Source organism: Antedon mediterranea, chromosome 1, assembly GCF_964355755.1.
Source record: "Antedon mediterranea chromosome 1, ecAntMedi1.1, whole genome shotgun sequence".
Classification (NCBI taxonomy): domain Eukaryota; kingdom Metazoa; phylum Echinodermata; class Crinoidea; order Comatulida; family Antedonidae; genus Antedon; species Antedon mediterranea.
The window spans coordinates 29,171,619-29,193,994 of record NC_092670.1 but is presented as its reverse complement, the minus strand read 5'-3'; the positions used below and the strand labels follow the sequence as shown (position 1 = coordinate 29,193,994).

General features: G+C 33.7%; 1 protein-coding gene across 1 annotated transcript; it reads left to right on the top strand.

Moving 5' to 3' along the window:
- The first annotated feature begins 6,274 nt into the window (after positions 1-6,274).
- On the top strand, positions 6,275-20,418 carry LOC140063624 (cytoplasmic 60S subunit biogenesis factor ZNF622-like). The gene is made up of 7 exons (XM_072110047.1): positions 6,275-6,414; positions 9,139-9,611; positions 10,074-10,274; positions 10,451-10,613; positions 11,688-11,821; positions 18,092-18,232; positions 19,367-20,418. Exons 2-7 carry the CDS (start codon positions 9,152-9,154, stop codon positions 19,495-19,497), a joined length of 1,230 nt encoding a protein of 409 aa, XP_071966148.1. The 5' UTR covers positions 6,275-6,414; positions 9,139-9,151; the 3' UTR covers positions 19,498-20,418.
- The last annotated feature ends 1,958 nt before the right edge of the window (positions 20,419-22,376 follow it).

The window sequence follows — 22,376 nt, the reverse complement described above, 5'->3', positions numbered from 1 at the left end:
AGTAGGGAATTTTAAGTAGGAGTTGTTTTAAATGTCATTGGTCTCGGCTAATCAGTTATTGCCATTTGACTATGATAGGCATCCTTTATTACCTATAACCAGGGAAGAGTTAAATTTAACTCTTCCCTGCTATAACTATGGGTAGACCAAACAATAATAAAATATAATGACTTCCTTCACTTTTTACAACCTAGTTCGTGTTTTAAAATGTCAATTTTGGATAAATTTACAGATTTTACCATTTAAACTGCGTAAACGTAATGCAAACTTTAAAAAAACACCCACAAACATCATCCAAACAACTTAATATTGATTATACCACTACAAGAACTATAAAAGAGGACAATTTATGAAATCATTTTATTGAAATAGCTCTAGGTTTGATTTTTTCGGGTGAAAAATATCAATTTTTGGATAAATTGACAGATTTTACCATTTAAACTGCGTAAACTTAATGCAAACTTTAAAAAATACCCCACAAACATCATTCAAACAATTGAATACTGATTATAGCACTACTAGAACTATAAAAGAAGACAATTTATGAAATAATGTTATTGAAATAGCTCTAGGTTTGACTTTTTTGGAGTGAAAACGTCAATATTGGATAAATTGACAGATTTTACCATGTGAACTGTGCAAACTTTAAAAAAAAACACCCCACAAACATCATCTAAACCACTTAATATTGATTATACCACTACAAGAACTATAAAAGAGGACAATTTATGAAATAATTTTATTGAAATAGCTCTAGGTTTGAATTTTTTGGGTAAAAAATGTCAATTTTGGATAAATTTACAGATTTTACCACGTAAACTGCGTAAACTTAATGCAAACTTAAAAAAAACACCCCACAAACATTATTCAAACCACTTAATACTGATTATAGCACTACAAGAACTATAAAAGAGGACAATTTATAAAATAATTTAATAGAAATAGCTCTAAGTTTGATTTTTTAGGGTGAAAATGCCAATTTTGGATAAATTTACAGATTTCACCATTTCAACTGCGTAAACTTAATGCAAACTTTAAAAAAACACCCACAAACATCATTCAAACCACTTAATATTGATTATATCATTATTAGAACTATAAAAGAGGACAATTTATGAAATCATTTTATTGAAATAGCTCTAGGTTTGATTTTTTAGGGTGAAAAATGTCAATTTTGGATAATTGATAGATTTTACCATGTAAACTGCGTAAACTTAATGCAAACTTTAAAAAATACCCCACAAACATCATTCAAACAATTGAATACTGATTATACCACTACTAGAACTATAAAAGAAGACAATTTATGAAATCATTTTATTAAAATAGTTCTAGGTTTGACATTTTTGGGGTGATTATGAAATAATTTTATTGAAATAGCTCTAGGAATAAATTGACACATTTTACCATGTAAACTGTGCAAACTTTTAAAAAACACCCCACAAACATCATCCAAACCACTTAATATTGATTATATCACTACTAGAACTATAAAAGAAGACAATTTATGAAATAATTTTATTAAAATAGCTCTAGGTTTGACTTTTTTGGGGTAAAAAACCACTTAATATTGATTATCACTAAAACTATAAAAGAAGACAACTTATGAAATGATTTTATTGAAATAGGTCAAAGTTTGACCTTTTTGGATAAATTGACAGATTTTAAAGTGTAAACTTTACAATGCAAAAAAGGCCATCTGCAAAAATCCTTCAAACCACTTATTATATTAGGACAATATTAATATTTGAAGCAGATATAAAATGATGCATGCTCAGTTATCAAATGACTAGGCCTACACTGATATTTGATATTGGTATATAGACAATTAATATTAATTATTGTTGAGGTAGTTCAAACTATGATTACACTGATCATATCCAACATTGTGATATAGAATATTATTTTGGAAAAGGTAGATATTAAAAAACTAAACAGATCATATCCAACAGTTTGATATAGATTATTAATATTAATTGATGATGCAGATATTAAAAGATTTTTGCTCAGTTATCAATTTATGACTACACTGATCATATTGAACAATGCGATATGATTATTAATATTAATTATTGATGAGGTAGATTTTAAAAGATGCGTGCTCAGTTATCAAATTATGACTACACTGATCATATCGAACAATGTGATATATGATATTAATATTAATTATTGATGAGGTAGATATTGAAAGATGCGTGCTCAGTTATCAAATTATGACTACACTGATCATATCGAACAATGTGATATAGATTATTAATATTAATTATTGATGAGGTAGATATTAAAAGATTTTTGCTCAGTTATCAAATTACTGTATGACTACACTGATCATATCCAACAATGTGATATAAATTATTAATAATAATTATTGATGAAATAGATATTGAAAGATGCGTGCTCAGTTATCAAATTATGACTACACTAATCATATCCAACATTGTGATATAGATTATTAATAATAATTATTGATGAGGTAGATATTAAAATATGTATGCTCACAGTTATCAAACTATGACTACACTGATCATATCCAACATTGTGATATAGGATATTATTAATAGTTATTGATAAGGTAGATATTAAAAAACTAAACAGATCATATCCAACAGTGTGATATAGATTATTAATATTAATTATTAATGAGGTAGATTTTTAAAGATGTATGCTCAGTTATCAAATTATGACTACACTGATCATATCCAGCAATGTGATATAAATTATTAATAATAATTATTGATGAAATAGATATTGAAAGATGCGTGCTCAGTTATCAAATTATGACTACACTGATCATATCGAACAATGTGATATAAATTATTAATAATAATTATTATAATACAAATACAAAAATACAAATACAAAATACAAATAATTATTGATGAAATAGATATTGAAAGATGCGTGCTCAGTTATCAAATTATGACTACACTGATCATATCCAACAATGTGATATAAATTATTAATAATAATTATTATAATACAAATACCAAAATACAAATACAAAATACAAATAATTATTGATGAAATAGATATTGAAAGATGCGTGCTCAGTTATCAAATTATGACTACACTGATCATATTGAACAATGTGATATAAATGATTAATAATAATTATTATAATACAAATACAAAAATACAAATACAAAATACAAATAATTATTGATGAAATAGATATTGAAAGATGCGTGCTCAGTTATCAAATTATGACTACACTGATCATATCAAACAATGTGATATAAATTATTAATATTAATTATTATAATACAAATACAAAAATACAAATACAAAATACAAATAATTATTGATGAAATAGATATTGAAAGATGCGTGCTCAGTTATCAAATTATGACTACACTGATCATATCGAACAATGTGATATAAATTATTAATAATAATTATTATAATACAGTACAAATACAAAAATACAAATACAAAATACAAATAATTATTGATGAAATAGATATTGAAAGAGGCGTGCTCAGTTATCAAATATGACTACACTGATCATATCGAACAATGTGATATAAATTATTAATAATAATTATTATAATACAAATACAAAAATACAAATACAAAATACAAATAATTATTGATGAAATAGATATTGAAAGATGCGTGCTCATTTATCTAATCACTAATCATATCCAACATTGTGATATAGGATATTATTAATAGTCATTGATAAGGTATATATTAAAAGATGCGTGCTCAGTTATCAAATTCTGACTTCACTGATCATATCGAACAATGTGATATATGATATTAATATTAATTATTGATGAGGTAGATATTAAAAGATGCGTGCTCAGTTATCAAATTATGACTAACACTGATCATATCCTACTGTACATTGTGATATAGGACATTATTAATAGTTATTGATAAGGTAGTTATTAAAAGATGCGTGCTCAGTTATCAAATTTTGACTACAAAGATCATATCCAACATTGTGATGTAGATTTATATTAATATTAATTATTGATGATGTAGATATTAAAAGATTCATGCTAAGTTATCAAATTTTGACTACACTGATCATATTTGATATTGTGATTGATGATATATTCATATAAAGAGTGTACAATACTCACAGTATTTTTTAATCCATCCACATGAAGAAGAGACACAAGAAGAGTTGTTTGAAATTGTGAAGCCTCACAACCTTACTAATTGTGATGACATTTAATATAATATTACAGCCATACACAAACAGTAAGGTAGTTAGGGTCACTACAATCTATTAAAATAATTAACATTAATTAACTGGAAACATTGTTAATTATCAGTTTGAGTTTGACTTTTGTTGTAGAATTGAATCTCTCTTTATCCATTGCTTTCAACCTGAAAATAAACAGGCCTAAATAATACCTTGGCATTAGCAATGAAATAATAATATTTTATATAGATAGGCTGTCTATGACTCCCCAGCCTATCCCTAGCTAGGCCTATGCCTCTCTAGACCATTCTGCTGGCTAGCTAGCAAGGCCCTAGGTCTAGTCCTATAATTAATAGCACAGGTCTCATATAGATAGGCCTAGAGTGTTTAGACTGAGCCTGGTTATATGCCTATTTATTTAACTAGGACTAGGCAGGCCTAATCAGCCTAAACAAAGGCCTAATAAACTAGTCTAGGCCCTAACTAGAATACATAGAGCTAGCTAGTTAGGCAGCCTAGGCCTAGACTTATTTATTAGCTAGTAAGTAGGCCTAGCTAGCTAGCCTACCAGTTCCCTAGTAGGGCCTAACCAGGGGATCCCTAACCAGGTGGGCCTAGTAGCCTAGCCTAGCTAGTAGTAGTAGCGGATCCGTAGTAGCCTAGCTAGGCCTACTACTTCTTTCTAGGCCTAGCAAGACTAGGCTAGCCCTAGTACTAGTAGGCCAGCTAGGCTATAGGCCTAGTAGTACTAGGCCTACCTAGGCCTAAACTACTAGCTAGAGTAGCGAGATGCTAGCCTAACTAGGCCTAGGCCCTAGCTAGCCTAGGCCTAGCCTCTTTCTAGCTAGGCCTATAGGCTATAATAGGCTAGGCCTAGGGGGATCCAGTCAAGTCGCCCCATCGCAAAGTCGCCCCATACAAAGTCGCCCAATACAAAGTCGCCCCATCGCAAAGTCGCCCCAAAACAAAGTCGCCCAGGCACAGTCGCCCCATCGCAAAGTCGCCCCATTACAAAGTCGCCCCAGCGCAAAGTCGCCCCAACGCAAAGTCGCCCCATCGCAAAGGCGCCCCATCGCAAAGTCGCCCACGGTTTTATTTCGGTATGATTATGAAGCGCCGCCGTAGTAGTACGCTGTTTTAATCATATCGGTTGCGTTTGATATCGATTGCGTTGTTACTTTGGTCGCGCTAAATGTCGTATAGTAGGCCTAGGCCTACATTACAATGTTTATCCTATTATATACATAATTTGTGTTTTAATTTTTATTTTACAGGTTTTAATGAAGTGCTTTTTAAAAATCATTAAAAAAATAGTCCCTTGTTTGAAAGTTCTAAAAAGATTATCCCTGATTTATAGTTTCGAAAATGTTAAATTAGTTACCAGAGCCACAATTACGAATCTTTCTTCAACCTACGCCTGGATACCAGCTCATTTTTGACTTTGCGATAGGGCGACTTTGTGATGGGGCGACTTTGCGATGGGGCGACTTTGCGTTGGGGCGACTTTGCGATGGGGCGACTTTGCGATGGGGCGACTGTGTCGGGGCGACTTTGTTTTGGGGCGACTTTGCGATGGGGCGACTGTGTAAGGGGCGACTTTGTATGGGGCGACTTTGCGATGGGGCGACTTGACTAGCATCCGGCCTAGGCTAGGCCTAATCTGCCCTTTTTGGAGGCTAAAATATTGTCTGAAATAAGCTATGACCTACAAATATAGCTTAACTATCTGTTAAGGGTGACACTGATGATGGGTAATCAATAAAATATGCTTCTAAATCTACCTTTTTGGCTTGCAATCATAATATCCAGTCTAGCCTAGGCCTAGGCCTGCACGGATCAGGTAGCAAAACGAACGAAGTGAGAGCACAGAGGAGGAGGCCTAGGGTGGGCCTAGGTTTCAGGCAGAAAAGAACATCTTGAGTTTGTGTAATTATATATCTATTTATAGTTATTTTAAAATATATCCCTAACATTTAAAAAGTTATATATATTACTGATAATTAATTGTAAGAAGGATACTCTACCTAATGATATTATCAATTAAATGTATTTCCGTACGAAATTAATTATATACGAGGATGGCATAAGTGATAGCTCTCTGTTATCAAAAAACAACTACATACTATACCTGACAACATTCGCGGACACACTTCTTCATTTTGGTGTGGGAATAAGAGGTAGGCTAGGCCGAGCCTAGGCTTATTAGGAGGCGCGCCTATATGTAATAATATTTATTGTTATAAAGAATACAACATAGGGTAAGTACTGTTTAGGATCCCAGTTTTGAATAGTGATATTGTGCATTTTATGTATTATTTTATATTTACAATCTAAAGACTCTATCTAGGCCTAGGCCTAGCCTAGGCCTAGGCCTAGGCCTAGCCTAGTTAGGCCTAACTATCTAATTCTAGCTAGGGCCTACTACTAGGTAGCCTAGGCCCTAGGCTAGGCCGGGCCTATCTAGGCTAGCACTACTACTAGCCTAGGCCTCTATAGGCAGGGTTAAGGTAAGCCAAAAAATATAGGCTATATATAATACTAGGGCTAGGCTAGGCCTCTAACTAGCTAGGCTATAACCCTGGAGGCTAGAGTAGAGAGAGTCAGCTAGCTAGGCTAGCTGAAAATAAATATGAAGGGGGGGGCCGGATGGGTCGGAATGTAAATAAATATTGGGGGGTAGGGAGGGGATGTTACTAGCATAATGTAAATTTTGCAAGCTTCATTCTGTAAAAAAAAAAAATCTATGAAGTAAAAAGATGTTTTATACAAAATATTAAAAATTGATTATAAAAAGGTCACAATTATTTTTATACCAAAATTCTGATTAAAATAAAGATAAAATAAAAGAAAGTTAATATAAAATCAAGTAGTTGATCAATTTGAATAAAATTTTTGAAAATGATGTGTTTTTTTTAATTTTTTGACTCGTACCTAACTAATATAATGATACGGGGAACAGACAATTGGGACCACGGATGATCGCCGTTCGGGGACAATTTGTGAGACGATCGGGCCCAAAGCGTGAGACAATCGGGCCCAACGAGCTTTTAAGATGATCAGGAGCGGAGACGATCGATCGAACCCAAATCGGTCACGTTTTATTTTGGTCGCAATAAAACCAGGGATACGGGGAACAGACGATCGGGACCATGGGCGATCGGCCAGACGATTGGGCACAAATCGCGAGATGATCGGGCCCAAAGAAATAAAACGCGAACACGACGGCAAAAGCGTATCGGACCAACATGATTCCTAACACATGAGACAATCAGGCCAACATATGGGATGATCGGGCCTAATGCTCCTCATTTTCTGGGCCTGATCGGCTTGGCCCGATCGTCTGACAACCAATGATACTACGGCATGATAGAGGTTTTTAAACTTTATACACCAGATTGAAAATATTGAATTTCAGCGTTTCTTCAATATCTTCCATCCTGAATCTAGGCCTAGGGTCCACTCACAAGGTCTTTTACAAATTAATTCCCCCACGAAATAACACAATGTTTAGAGACTCTTTTTTTAAATAATAAGAGTGATAAAGCTCTGGCACAAACTACCCTCACATGGTTTTATGCACAACACTCTATACTTTCAAACCTATGAAAATTATATTCTTTGAGAGGAGGCCGTCTCCACAAGTAAAAGAAATTACTCTAGTCTAAGGCCTCCTTATATCACTAAGGTAAGATATCGCTATGGTAAGATATCACTATTTAGGACTACTGTATGCCTAGCCTAGAGGCACTAGTCAGCTAGGCTAGGTAGGTAAATCCTACTATCTAGGCTATCTAAACAGGCAAGCTTGACACAGTTAGTGCTATAATATAAGATAGGGCGGACTAAAGATTTGAATAAGCAAAGAAACATTTCCTAATCATTGTAACAAAAAGTTCGTTTTATGAGACCCACTATTTGTTTTGCCTAGCAACACAGTTATTTATAATATGGTAATCAAAGTTAAAATTGTTATCGAAGTATATAGCGAGATCCTTTTCAATAGCAGTTTCCACAATGTTGACATGGGTCACATTATCTCCCTATATAAAAAATCTTACACTTGTTGGCATTGAACATATTATCAAGTGAGATCTGCAAATTTTCTTTGGATTCCCCATAATCATACACTTTGGTATTATCAGCAAACATCTTATCTTCTGTTAGTACAACTTTCGGTAAATCATATATGATAAAAAGTAAGAATAAAAGCGGACCAAGCACACTTCCTTGCAAAACCCGTCAAAGATTAGCATGACCTATTGACGATGATGTTTGAAATTGGTTGCCTTTTTTTTATTTTGGTCGTGATATTTAGTAATGGTGTGGAGCCCTGCCAACTATGCTTTTGATCATATCAGTCATGCTTTACTTTGGTCACACTATTTTTGAATTTGAGACAAATTAAATAAAATGAAATTTAAAAAAAATGTTATTTTATTGTGACCAAGATAAAACATACCTATTTCATGCCGCCCACCCAAGGCCTACTGTACAACAGAATTGGATAATGTTGAATGTGCCTAACCCTTTTTGAGAGACCGTTAGAATGTCAAAGAAATAATGTATGATTGTGTTATGGTATATTTCAATGACTTTACAACCCTTAATTATCTCAACAAATTAAGCCTCATGTTTATTCTACAATTTCTTGTTTTCTAAATGGTACTTTAATTGCATCTTGTAAGGTGTATCTACTTTTTTATGCATTTTAAGCAAATATATACAATTATCAATTCTCAAAAATCATATTATTTTAGTAGCAATTCACAAAATTTACAGCATTAATACAAGCCTCCCCCTTCAGTTTGCAAAAGTAATAAGGAGCCCATCTCGAAAAGAAGCCCACCCAAGTCCTAAAAAGTACAGTAGAAGCCCATGTGCTTTTTTTTTCCAAAGTTTTCCAGTATTCATTGATGATTTTCAAAATGTAATGTAACTGTACTGATAATGAAATCAATATTCAACTTAATTGTTTTCTTCAGTGTGAACTACAAAATGGCAAGTTACACATGCATAACATGCCGAGTAGCATTTGCTAGCATAGAAGTCCAGAGAGGACATTACAAATCTGACTGGCATCGTTACAATTTAAAGCGCAAGGTTGCAGATATGTCACCCATTACTTCGGATGAGTTCCGGCAAAGAGTGTTGTCACAACAAGCACAAATAGCCCAATCAACTCAGTCAGTAAAAAGTTACTGTCAAGTTTGTAACAAGAATTTCAACACAGAAAATGCTTACGCTAATCATATGCAGTCGAAAAAACATAAAGCACAGGAAGCAAAAGTTACTAAAGAATTGGAGAAACAGAAGGAAAAACGACAGGAGAAAAAACTGGAAGAAAATAATGAAAAGAATATATGTGATGATTATGATAAAAAGAAAACAAAGAATCAATCAAAAGCAAATGTTGACAAAAACAAAAATGCTGCAGCAGCTGCAGCTGATAATGAAGGTATTATAATTAATTAAATATTTTGATTTTATAATTTGGTATTGGTCAAGTCACTACTAATATTGTATTGTATTTTTGTTAGAGCTTTAATTATGATAATAACCAAGTGTATAGTTAAAGTCTAATTCTAGCCTGTTTTGTGCCATTTTAAGTCCTTACTTTAGTAGAGAAATAAGCATGTATGCCCCCATTGATATTAAAACTACAGCTTAAAAAATACCAAATCCTAATTCTAGTTGGTTCATTTCATTGCTTTACTTCCTACGTCACTTAATAAATTCCACAGAAATGGACTAACTATCACACATGAGTCAATATACCCAGGCCATGAGGCTATTTCTCATGAAAATTATTCCAAATTTTAAGGATGGGTTTATACTATTAATATCATAAATAATTGTAAGCATACTATTAAAACAACTATTTTGGAAATTATAAATTCATTATCAACTTTTTTCTTAGATGATATGGAAGTGGAAGAAGTAAGCGATGAAGAGTGGGAGGACTATGAAGGTGATGCCATACCAGTTACTGACTGTCTATTCTGCTTTAAGTCTAGCAAGACAATTGACGAAAATTCACATCATATGATAGTCCATCACAGCTTCTTTCTCCCTTTTATTGAGTATTTAGTAGACCTTGAAGGGCTTTTCACTTATTTAGGTGAGTTTGATTGGAGTGCACACTTCTCAAAAAAATTGATTTGCTTTTATATTGAATATATTAATAGTATCTCAACTTTTTATTGCCAATATTATTATTCCTATAAATCATATTATTTGTTATTTTTGCAAATATCTGAGTAAAAAAAAAAAAAACTTTTCCTGTTTTATTCACAGGTGAAAAGGTAGGCTGTGGATTCGTCTGTTTGTGGTGTAACAAACAAGGCAAAACATTTCATGCGTTGGATGCAGTACAACGACACATGAGAGACAAAGGTCATTGTAAACTGCAGTTTGATGGAGATGCTGCTTTTGAGTTTTCAGATTTCTATGACTACAGGTTAGAAACACTTTATTCTGTAAAATTCATTAATCCTAGTAATTGGAAGTCACAATCAGCAACTATAAGACAGTGTACAATATGATTACATTAATTAACTTCTATGCCATGAGTGCTTGTGAATCTCATAGATTTTTGTATTAAAATCTTGCAAAGAATTGCCTTGGTATGATTGTTAATGTTAAAACCTCAGGTTTGTTCAATAACACAGCATGTCTAGTATGGTAGTGTATGTTCCAAAACATATAGCAAGAATAGCCCTGGTTTGTTTGGGTATTCTGTGGTTATTGCTATCAATTGCCTTGTCTTGGGTAAGAAATGATAATTTTGTTGGCTCATTGACACCCTTTGCCTCAGAATGTGTGTCAAAGTCTCATAGATGCTTTTATACTTGCCTGAATATCCGACTTGTACATCTTACTCTTCCTTCCTCAAGAACCATCTTCTTGTTTATTTTCTTACTTTTTCCTATCACTTCTTCTGAGAGGGCCAATTTAATTTATTTAATTTTTGATTATAAAATGTTTGTGCTTTATTTTATCTTTATCAATTTTATTTATTTTAATTTAATTTTTATTGTTACATGTTTATGTCTTGTCATGATGTATTTCTGTGAGGGTGCCTAATGATTAGCTTTGGCTGGATGGACCATCCTTTAAAATATTGTTGAAATAAAAAAATAAATAAATAAGCAATTGCTGATCATTAAGGACCGTCAGAGGTTGACGAGACAAACATATACACAAGATGCTGTACATAAACAAAGTTTTTGGGAGTAATTTTGTCCTTAGAAAAAATCCTGACATATGACTTGAACCCATGATCCTTGGAGTGGTAGCCAAGCATCATAACCACCAAGCCACAACTCCACTCCTATATTGTGACAAGCTGTGTGTTAGCTCATTAACACCCTTTGCTGTATCTTCTTAGACTTGTTCTTGTCTTCAACTTTTCTTGACACATCTATAAAAAGAAATTAATTTTAGAATAACATTTTTGTATGCGAACCATTCAAATTTTACCCTCTATAATTAAACATATTATGTTAAATCATACTGTTGATTGTTTTAACAGGAGTAGCTACCCTGATTACAATCATGATGGAGAAAAGAAATATGATGTTGACATGAAGGAGGTAGAAGATGAGGAGATACCAGAAGATGTGCTACAAAGCACAGCAGATGGATACCAACTTGTACTACCTTCAGGTTTGTTGGCACATTTGTTGCATTCACTTTTATCATATTTATTAGTTGGAAGAAGTGTAATAATAATAATTTCGGCTTTCCTCGATCTTTTCTCCATGTTTTTATAAAACAAAGTATTGAAACATGGAGAAAAGATCTCAGCAAGATCGAGGAAAGCCGAAAGGGAAACATGAGGTTAAAACACAAAGAAAAAGATCGATTGAATAGAAAATACAGCCTCGAAGAGAAAGGCACTTTACAAGTTTCAGTGCAATTGAAATACAAGATGATGACAAAATAACTATGGTAGATATCAAAACAGCAGTTAATAAGATGGCAAATTGGAAGGCAGCTGGACCTGGCCTAGTCCAGGGATACTGGTTAAAAAATGTGTCTGTATTGCACAACAGATTAAAATTTCACCTGAATGACTGTTGGTGCCTGAGTGGATGGTAAAAGGAAGAACAGTAATAATTCGAAAAAAATCCTGCAAAGGGTACTCCGGCAAGTAGCGTCCTATTGCCTGTCTGCCAATAATGTGGATACTACTCACTGGAATCTTGGGAGAAAAGCTGTACCAGCACCTTGATGGGAACGACATTCTAGCTGATGAGCAAAAAGGTTGCAGAAAAAGAGGACGAGGAACAAAGGACCATTTACTGGTAGACAAGGCAATCCTAAAGAATTTGCCGAAGAAGACTGACTAACTAACTTGTCAATGACGTGGATAGACTATACCACATTCATGGTTGGAAGTATGCATACCAGAAGTAATGTCATGAGACTATATTTACCGAGGAAGGAAGAAGGAAGAGGGCTGATCAGCATTGAGGACTGTGTAAGGAAAGAGAGTAACGCCCGTATTCTTAAACCGGACTTTAGTCGTAGTTCGAGCTAAAACTAAGAAAATGACGTCATTTTAATTCATAAACCGAACTTCAACTAAATCACCGACTAAATCAGGCCAACCTCGACTAAATCGAGACGGATTTTGATCGATTTTTTTAGTCCTGGAGGGGGCAGGCTAAATGGTCGACTAAATGGTTTTTAAACGATGTTTATAAAAAACGTAACAGTCATTGAGTTGTTATATTGGCCAGATATTGAAGAATGAAATATCTATATTTGTATTAGCTTAATTAAATATACTTTGGTATAAGTTATAATAATGAAAATCATCTTTATTTACAACTGTATACAAATTACATTATTTTCTTCGCGCAAGTCCGACTTGAACTACGTCACGCCATAGCGACAATGGGAGATGCGGCAATTCACCACGCGATGGAATGTTTAGGGGGCCTAGCGCTTTCTTGTCACGCTATGAAGTGCGTGGTTCGTCGCGATCATACTTTGTTGGAGGCCTAGAAAATATGAAAGTTACCGTACCTCCATGGTTCCTAAATATATTTTGAAGATTTTGTTTGTTGTTAATCAAAAGTACTTCACTGTTAAATTAATACTGATCTTGTTCTAATAATTAATGATTAAAATTATTTTTCATGTATAATAGTCCTGATGCGTAAAAAGTTTTGTAAGAAATGGAAAGTGATATCAATGCGCAAAATTTCGTCTGCTCGTCAAATACTCTCTTGTCATTGGTTAATGTTTAGCCTTTGTTACCCAGACGTGTGCAACTCGACTAAAAGCTCGACTTCATTAAGTCGAACTGCAAACTTCGACTACTTCGTTTTTTAATCGAATTTGAAGTAATAGTTTTTTTTTTTAATAGACTTTTTCAAGTCGAACTTCGAACTACGACTAAAGTCCGGTTTAAGAATACGGGCGTAAGTCATTGCATGGCTACCTACAAAATACTACAAAGTGGATGCTGCAATGTGCTTTAAAGGAGAAGGTGTTCGATGAAAAAGAGAATCTTATAGATTATCAGAAGAGGTGGAAAGATGAGAAAACTAAGGGCTTGAAAAAGAAAGCCCTACATGGAGAGTTTGTGCGACAAACAGCAGATGTATCAGGTGAAGATTCTTGGAGGTGGCTTCGGAATGGTTTTTTGAAGAAGGAGAAAGAAGGTTTGATGATAGCTGTTCAAGAACAAGCTTTAAGAACGAATGCGATAATATACAGTATAGATAAGACATAAGAAACACCGTTATGTAGATTGTGTGGAGACTCTACTGAAACTGTAAGACATTATCAGTGGATGCAAGATGCTCGCCCAGAGAGAGTATAGAAAGCGTCATGACAAGGTGGCATTGCGGACACGGAATCGAATGTACTGACAAATGGTATGACCATCAGCCATTAGCAGTCGCAGAGAATAAAAACATTCAAATTACTTAGGACATGACAGTTTACATGGATAAAAAATTAAAACACAATTCGACCTGATATTACTATTGTAAAGAAATGTAGGCCCACATATTCATTCACTCATCTTTTTATTTCAGAATATCATGGTGACATAATATATCCATAGCAAAAGAGAGAAAAAAAAAATCTTAATCTAAGAGCTCATAGAACAAATATATAAAGTCAATGCAACAAGGCATTCCATTGTATGTGCATTCTTGACACATTAAGAACGTGGCGATTAATGGCCATGATCAAAGAATTACTACTTGCGTTCACACGATTTTTAAAACTAAACTCATCAAAGGATGGGACGTCATTTAAGACAAACATCATGCTTGCACTACAATTTCTAGACTGCTTAAGTAGCAAACATAAGGCATTGTTATAACATACTTTCAGTGATATCAGAGTGCTCTTATTATATCTACACCATAAGGTTGAACAGTACATGCTGACATAGTAACTGTGTGAGTGAGTGAGTGGCCGAGCGGTTAAGACAGTGGAACTTCAAGGCTCACTCACTCCATGGTTCTGGTGGTAGAACGAGTCTTCTCGGATAAGGACTATAAACCGTAGGTCCAGTGTACACATCTAGCTCGTGTGCACTTTAAAGAACCTAGTACATCTTTCGAGACGAGTAGGGGGTTACCCCGGTGTATTAGTACATCACAGCCACTGATCATAACTGGGCCCATAGGGAGACCAGTCTTTGACTGAAGAGGTTACCCAGTATAAATATATATTTCAATCAATCAACTCTTAAATAGATAACATTTAGTCGTAGTAGAACATTTTCCAAACTTTCTATTTAGGGAGTTGGCCCTAATGCAAATAGATCGATATTGACATTTGATTATTACTGATCACATGTCCAAGATAGGTTATTGAATTATCAACGTTTAGAGGTGCCCCATTTAAGGTAATATGTGGAACACCTTTGAGGTTGCGGACTTTCGGGCAAAATAGCAAGAATTTGGATTTGGTTTCATTAAAAGTAATATCATGGTCACTAGCAAAACCTTCACAGAGTTCAATTAGGCTTTGTAAGCTTGCCACCGACTGAGCTAAAAGAACCAAGTCATCGGCAAAGCTTAGGCAATTCAGTTTAAGACTGTTAATTTCACAACCTTCTTTTGACTTGAGTCAGTTCAACAGTTAACGGATCAGTGTACACATTGTAAATTAAAGGGAACATAACGCCTTCCTGGCGAACCCCATTACGAACTGTGAAAGAATCGGAAACGGAACCACCCCACCTAACAACAAATTCCTGATTCCTATACCATGATCTCAGTATCTTAACTACAGGTGAAGGGGTACCCCTATCAATTTAGGTCTTGAAAAGTGTCCAGTGGTTCACTTTATTTATCAAAGGCTTTGCTAGCGTCCAAAAAGCAGCAATAAACTGGGCTACCATGATTGTTGTAATGCTCGATAATCTGTTTAAGAGCAAATATACACCAGAATTGGCCGATAATTCCATTTATTAGTGATATTCCCTGATTTAGATTTAATTACCGGCACAAGCGTGACTTTTGTGAGATTACTTGGAACAAACCCGTGAACAAACATTGCCTTAATATACACTTAAAATAATACTAAGTCGCTCAGAAGCAAGTTTAAATGCTCATTACATAGACCATCATATCCCGCTGCTTTAGCATTGGGCAATTTGTCAATTAATAGCTTAATATTATGGGGTGAAACTTCAATTTCACTGCCTGTACAGTTCTCAAGAGTTTCATTAACAAAAGTCTTATGCTCAGATGAGTCAATACTATTAAATAAATCGGAGAAATGTTGACGCCATACAGTAGGTCACAAATTTCATTTTCCCCTTTAGCACTACCAATAATGTTAGACTGGGTATTGGCGTAACTGGATTTCTTAACCTTACCCCAGAAACTATTATAGTCCTCATCGTCAAAAGCCATTGAGTCCGCTCTTAGCATTTCTTCGTTGGATTTACACTTTCTGAGGGCATTTTTTAAATTCGATCTAGTGATTTTAATGTGTTCATAGATGTGGCCATATCTGGGTGTACCCAACCCACGCCACTTCAAAAATGCTTCCCGGGCATGTTTATGAAATCAGCTACTTGGTTATTCCACCCAGGGACAACACTGACTTTTTGATTTTTAAAACTTAAAACACAACTCAGAACTGACTTTCAGACACTCAATAATATTGTCATATAAATCACTAATATCATTGCAATGGCATTCATCTTTACATCGGCAGGGGTTCGGGGCTCACTCACTCCATGGTTCTGGTGGTAGAACGAGTCTTCTCGGATAAGGACTATAAACCGTAGGTCCAGTGTACACAACTTGCTCGTGTGCACTTTAAAGAACCTAGTACATCTTTCGAGACGAGTAGGGGGTTACCCCGGTGTACTAGTACATCACAGCCACTGATCACCAACTGGGCCCTCTGGGAGATCAGTCTTTGACTGAAGAGGTCACCCAGTATAAAGATAAAACAAACAAACACAGAGCAGCAACAGTTATAGTGGTTCCAATCGTAATTGGCGCTCTTGGAACAATTTAAAAAAATGAAACAAAATTTCATGAAAAGTTAAATGTACCGGACATCATAGGGAGCGCTCAGATGTCGGCCATCCTGGGAACAGCAAACATATTAAGGAAGGTGTTATGTCTGTAAGATGCGGGAAGCAGTTGAGACATGACCAACTACCCAGAAGAACATTGGAGATAACCGATAAATAATAATAATATCCTAGATTTTCAAAGGGCCTATTGTTGTGAAACCTCTAAGCCTTGTATTATCAACTAAATTCATTTTTTGGATCAAACATGTGGAAACATGCTCCCATAATTCAGCTAGTAATCAGCACAAAGTTGTGTCTTGACCTTACCAGGTACCCATTTGTACACACCTGGGTGTAAGTAAAGTATCTTGCCTAAAAACACAGGCAATGCGACGAGCATTGGATTCGAACCGATGATCTCTCTAATCTATACATGAAACAAAACAGTTAAAATATTGTTCTCTTGCTATCTAATTAATTTCAGCTTAGGTTAAACTGTGGCTCCCTTGAAACCTGATTTCAACTTTGTACCAGTAGTTCTTTAGAATTATTTACTTACCACATTTTTTATGTCACATTCTATTAGGACTGTACCATTATTCAGCTGTTTGAATGAGGTGCCAAAAGTAGAACTTCTTTAAATAGGTTCAATTTTACAGTTTCATTCGAACACAAGAACATTTACATATCCTTTAATTAGTAACTCTAGGGCACTATTAATTAGTTTAATCAATTCAGTGTCAAATGGAAAGGAGGACAGAAAAGATATCCTAGATTTATATTTACAGCACACATAGGCCTTCAGCATACCTTCATTAAAAAAAAATAAGAGGAGAGCACTCAATAGCTTTATTGCATTTATTACATCTTTTTTTAATGCAGGTGTTTTCAATATTGTCTGTATAAAACTATAAAAGTGCACCAGATAATACTGTAACTAAAACATTAAAATGGCTTTGGATTTGATGTGACTAATTATTTGATTTGACTGGACTTGATGTACAGTACTAGCCAGGTGTAATGTCGACAAGTAAAAATGTACACATTTCTTATAATTTATTCAACAATTTTTTTTATCATAGTACATATTTAAATTCATGCCACCTGATTGGTTAATAGCTTTAGAATATTATGATCTTTTTATAGAGGGCACATGCCTCAATTTAATGTTGGTAGTGTGATGAGCTAGCTATAGCTGCTTGTGTAGTAATTTTCTCTTATCAATGGCTATGTGGGATATAGGTTTAAGATTAGGCTATAATTAAATCAGTATAATATTCATCCCAATAGAAACTATTATATTCCAAATGTGTTTTTAAAGATTGAACCTTTTTGGTTTTGGGAGAGTCAATTGCAGCACTATTACTTTTAAGGTATATCAATATCATTGTATGATTACAGTAATTTTCAATCAAATGCTTTCATAGGTGCAAAGATTGGTCATCGAGAGCTATTCCGATATTATAAACAGAATGTTCCACCAACTAGAGAGGTAGCAGTAAGGAACAACGCCACCATAAACAGACTAAACACTCACTATAAAGCACTGGGCTGGTATGGTAGTGGAGGTAAGACTTTATTACCTGTTTGATGGGCTTAAATTCTAAATTAAGCTACTGTAAGCTATAATATATGAACTTAGTGATACAGTCGACCTGCTGTTGAATCTAATGGAATTTGCATAAAAAGTTACACAAGGTCAACATGCGTAGTTTACTGTATCACCAAAAGTTTTCCTTACGAATGGTTCACACTGGAATTACAGATGAGCAGTCAAATTTTAAGGAAAATGTTGTGTTTTTTACTACACTACACTACAATTTATGTTGTACAGTAATTTGGATACATTGATTGAAAAACTATTTTTCCATTATTATTTTTTTTTTATTATTATTAGCATATAATTAAATACAGAAAAGTATTAATAAAATTGTTGTATTCATTCAAGTTTTGGCCAAATGAAACACTAATAATTTAAAATTATCTCCTTTCACTCCACTTAAGAGAAATTCTAAATCCTTACTATTTATTTTAAGGGAAATATCTCACTTAAATGTGATTGGCTAATATGCACTCATAAACTTTCTACTAAACACTTATACCAACCAATTGTTATGTAAAATTAAATATATTAGAGAGGTTTCGCAATCTTACGAATACGATAACGAAAACGGATACGTCACGCTCACGTATTCGTTTTCGTAAGCCATAAAAATATCTGTTTCGCATGGCAACGAAATATTGAGGCGCGTCCAAAATATGACTGCGGTAAATTTGAGCGAAGCGCAGGTACGTGTAGCTTGGTGCTTGGCTGCCTAGGCCTAGCGTAACATCAAAGCGAGTGAGGACTTTAAAAACTGCTATTTATCTAAATTGACCTGGAATTTTAGTAAATTACTTTAGTAAATTACTTTCAATAAATATATAATTATATTATAATCATGAATCATTCCTAATTCAAATGCAAAATGTGCAAAATAGATCAAAAACTATACTCGTTTTGTAGTTACGAATATGACTGGTGATATTCGTCAACACGAATACGCTTTACGAATATGAAATGGGGATCAGCTCAAAAGTTTCACAAATGTATGACGTATCCGTTTTCGTTATCGTATTCGTAAGGTTGCGAAACCGCCCTAATGCTGTACTAAAGTAACTAACAGTATTTTATTTTAATCTTGTCATTTCTCTTTGTACAGGTAAAGTCGGTGAGGCGCGACTAGCAGATCTACGATTTATGCAGAAATTTAAGTCTAAACCTCATCTCACAATGGGAATGAAAAATAACAAACTGAAACAAAAGCATTACAGACCACAGGTCGTATTCTAGAGAGTGCGTTCAAACAATCAAACACTACGCAGATGACATTAATTTCTTTTTCTTTTTAGATATATATATTTGCCACCAAATTTCATTTTTTAATTGACAAGCAAGTTGGATGTCAATTATTCCACTATTATGTATACTGTGAGAAAGATTGTTGTACTATTTTCTTTAATATCACAGTGAAATCAGGCCAGATGTTTAGAATTGTATTCATTCAGTTTTTTAAGCAAAAAAATGTATTTTTGAATAAAAACATTGAACAAAGATGTACACATAAAAAGTTAATAATGTTTTAGAGAATAGAAGTGAATAAAAGAATGTGATGTTTAAAACATGCATTATATAATTTAAACATTTTCTTTTAAATATACAATTGAAACAAACGTATTGTCTCAGAATGCTAAAAAAAACTTTATTCTAGCATTTTCTTAAGGCCAAGCAGTGACAGTAAAGTGAAAAACAAACATATACAACCTATTTCTTATGACCATTTACAAAGAACGTGGAGCAAACCCGCTCACGATAGAAGCAGATTATATTTTGTCAAAACACCTTTCCAACTTTCCACCACACCTCTCAAATTTTGCACGCTATGTAAATGCGAAAAGCCAAGTGGTTTTTGCTTTGCATTACCACTTACCGTTACCGCTCATCTGCACAATGTCTTGGCATTCAACATTTTGAGTAAGTAAGTAAGTAAATTGGAATCAAAACCAGTCATTCTCCAAGGTTTCCGATTTCTTAGCTTAACATAAAAATGCATTCTGGAAACCAGACATTTGAAGGGCAGTACAGAGGTGTCTAATTATTGAAGGGGTTGACTTTAATTTGTAATGGATACACAAATACCTTATTTATTATCTTTCAGAATGTATACAACTTCAAATTCCCGTTTTTAAATTTTTGTTGAACATTAAAAAATGCTTTCAATATCTTCCAGTAGAATGGGATTTATTTTAAGTTGTATAGAAAGAATAGTACATTATTTTCTTTAAAGAGGAAATATTAAAACAAAATATTTCTCAATTTCATGTGATATGCTGTCGCATATGTTATGTTTATGGTTGGATTTTATGAATAAATATTAGTAATCAAGAATACTTGAATGGTTGGTGTTTGCTATCCATGATGTTTAGTAAATACCCAATTTTCAGTGCTGTATCTCCACATACAAAAATACAACATGTACTTGTGTATTACAGAGTATTCATATGATATGTACTGAAGAAATCTAGATACAGAAATCAGGTGGTAGTAAACCAACATAATGATAATGTTACATTGTTTAAAAGATTACATGGCCAGAAAATACTAGTAAAGTAAGGTTTACGAGACACCATATAATTTTCTTAAAAGGAAGAAGGTAAAGTTTAGGATTATCTCAAAAAAGTTATTCTATAACATGTTTTCTACTTCTTTTTCATCACATAAAAAAAAATTGTCAATGATTACAGATGGATATCTAATATTTTAACACATTTAAATGTATCCGTGCTATAATTGGTTGGTTGTGCTGTGCATTATTTTCTCCCATTTCAACTGTTAATTGTAATATTACACTTTTTTTTAGATTACACAACCAAAAGTCCACAAGTCTATCTGTTCCGTAGCTAAAATTTGAACGTCGCATTTTTACATAACACGGCATTAACATTCAATTCATAAGGCGGTGGATATAATTGAATAAAGGTTTACCTTGGAAAACTTCCCGTATTTGTGTTGTAAAACAAATAATGATTTGTATACATTAAATGAGGAGAATACTTTCAAGACTGTTATATTCAACAGGATCAGGTTCATGTCATTGAATAGAATAATCTTTAAAAGATTTTCTTTCTCTTTTAAAAGCAACAAAATGTAACAATCAACAAAACCATTATTTTTGGTTTTTTAAAACATTGTTATTTGGCCTGACTCATTATTTTTGTTGATGCTTGGTGTTATATAGATAGGAGTAAGAACTTAAAATATACAAACATTTTTAACATATTATACAAATAATGAATGTTTATGTTTACTAACAGGCCTAAGCCTACACTAGGCCTAGGCTGAAAGACAGCAATACCAAATTTTGACAGGCAACTGCAACTCATCTTGGCTAATTATGTTTTACAAAAAAAAAATATTTTCCAAACGCGAATAGATTTTTTTTTTTGTACACGAAAAAAATTTCTATTAAACGATCATTTAATAGTGCGTATTATATATCACCTAAATAAATTCCTGTCATTTGATTAGACGATTGTGGGTCACATGGCGTGCAATAGTACGAAAAAAAAATGTTTCGCGGATTAAAAAAAATATGGTGTACAAATTGCTGTGAAATACAACAGCGCCACCTGTTGTCCTGTCTCTGTTTGTAAACACCACCGCGAGGCGAGATATGCAACAGCAGCAGATTTTTGTGTACAATTTGGAGATATATATGAGTACTAATTTCATTCAAAAAGTCATTTAAATTAGCGTTAGATCGTTTTTAGGATTTTGATTAAATAATATATCCCTACAAGTCTAGATAAGTTCCAATGTCAAAGTTTTGCCTTTCAGCCAAGCTAGTACTACTAGGTCTAGCCTGTTAGTATTAGGCTTGGCCTAGCCTAGGCATTGTAGCCTTGGTAGGCCTGGGATTGTTTGGTTGTTGGCATAATTAACACTAAAGTAGGTGTGTTTATAAAATCATTTGGTGAATGATAAAAGGTTAAATATCAACTCGGCGTTGCCTCGTTGATATATAACCTTTCATCATTCACCTCATGCCATTATTTGTACCATTACACTCATAAACATTCATTATTTGTATACTATTATAACACCATGTGACCCACAATCGTCAAATGACAGGAATTTATTTAGGTGTTATTATATGCCTTTATTTGCAATAC

Bases quoted from the DNA above. Each gene is read 5' to 3' on its own strand.
- LOC140063624 (XM_072110047.1), top strand. From the start codon at position 9,152: ATGGCAAGTTACACATGCATAACATGCCGAGTAGCATTTGCTAGCATA. The intron at 10,275-10,450 runs GTGAGTTTGATT...TTTTATTCACAG, and splicing joins AGGGCTTTTCACTTATTTAG to GTGAAAAGGTAGGCTGTGGA. The intron at 10,614-11,687 runs GTTAGAAACACT...TTGTTTTAACAG, and splicing joins TCAGATTTCTATGACTACAG to GAGTAGCTACCCTGATTACA.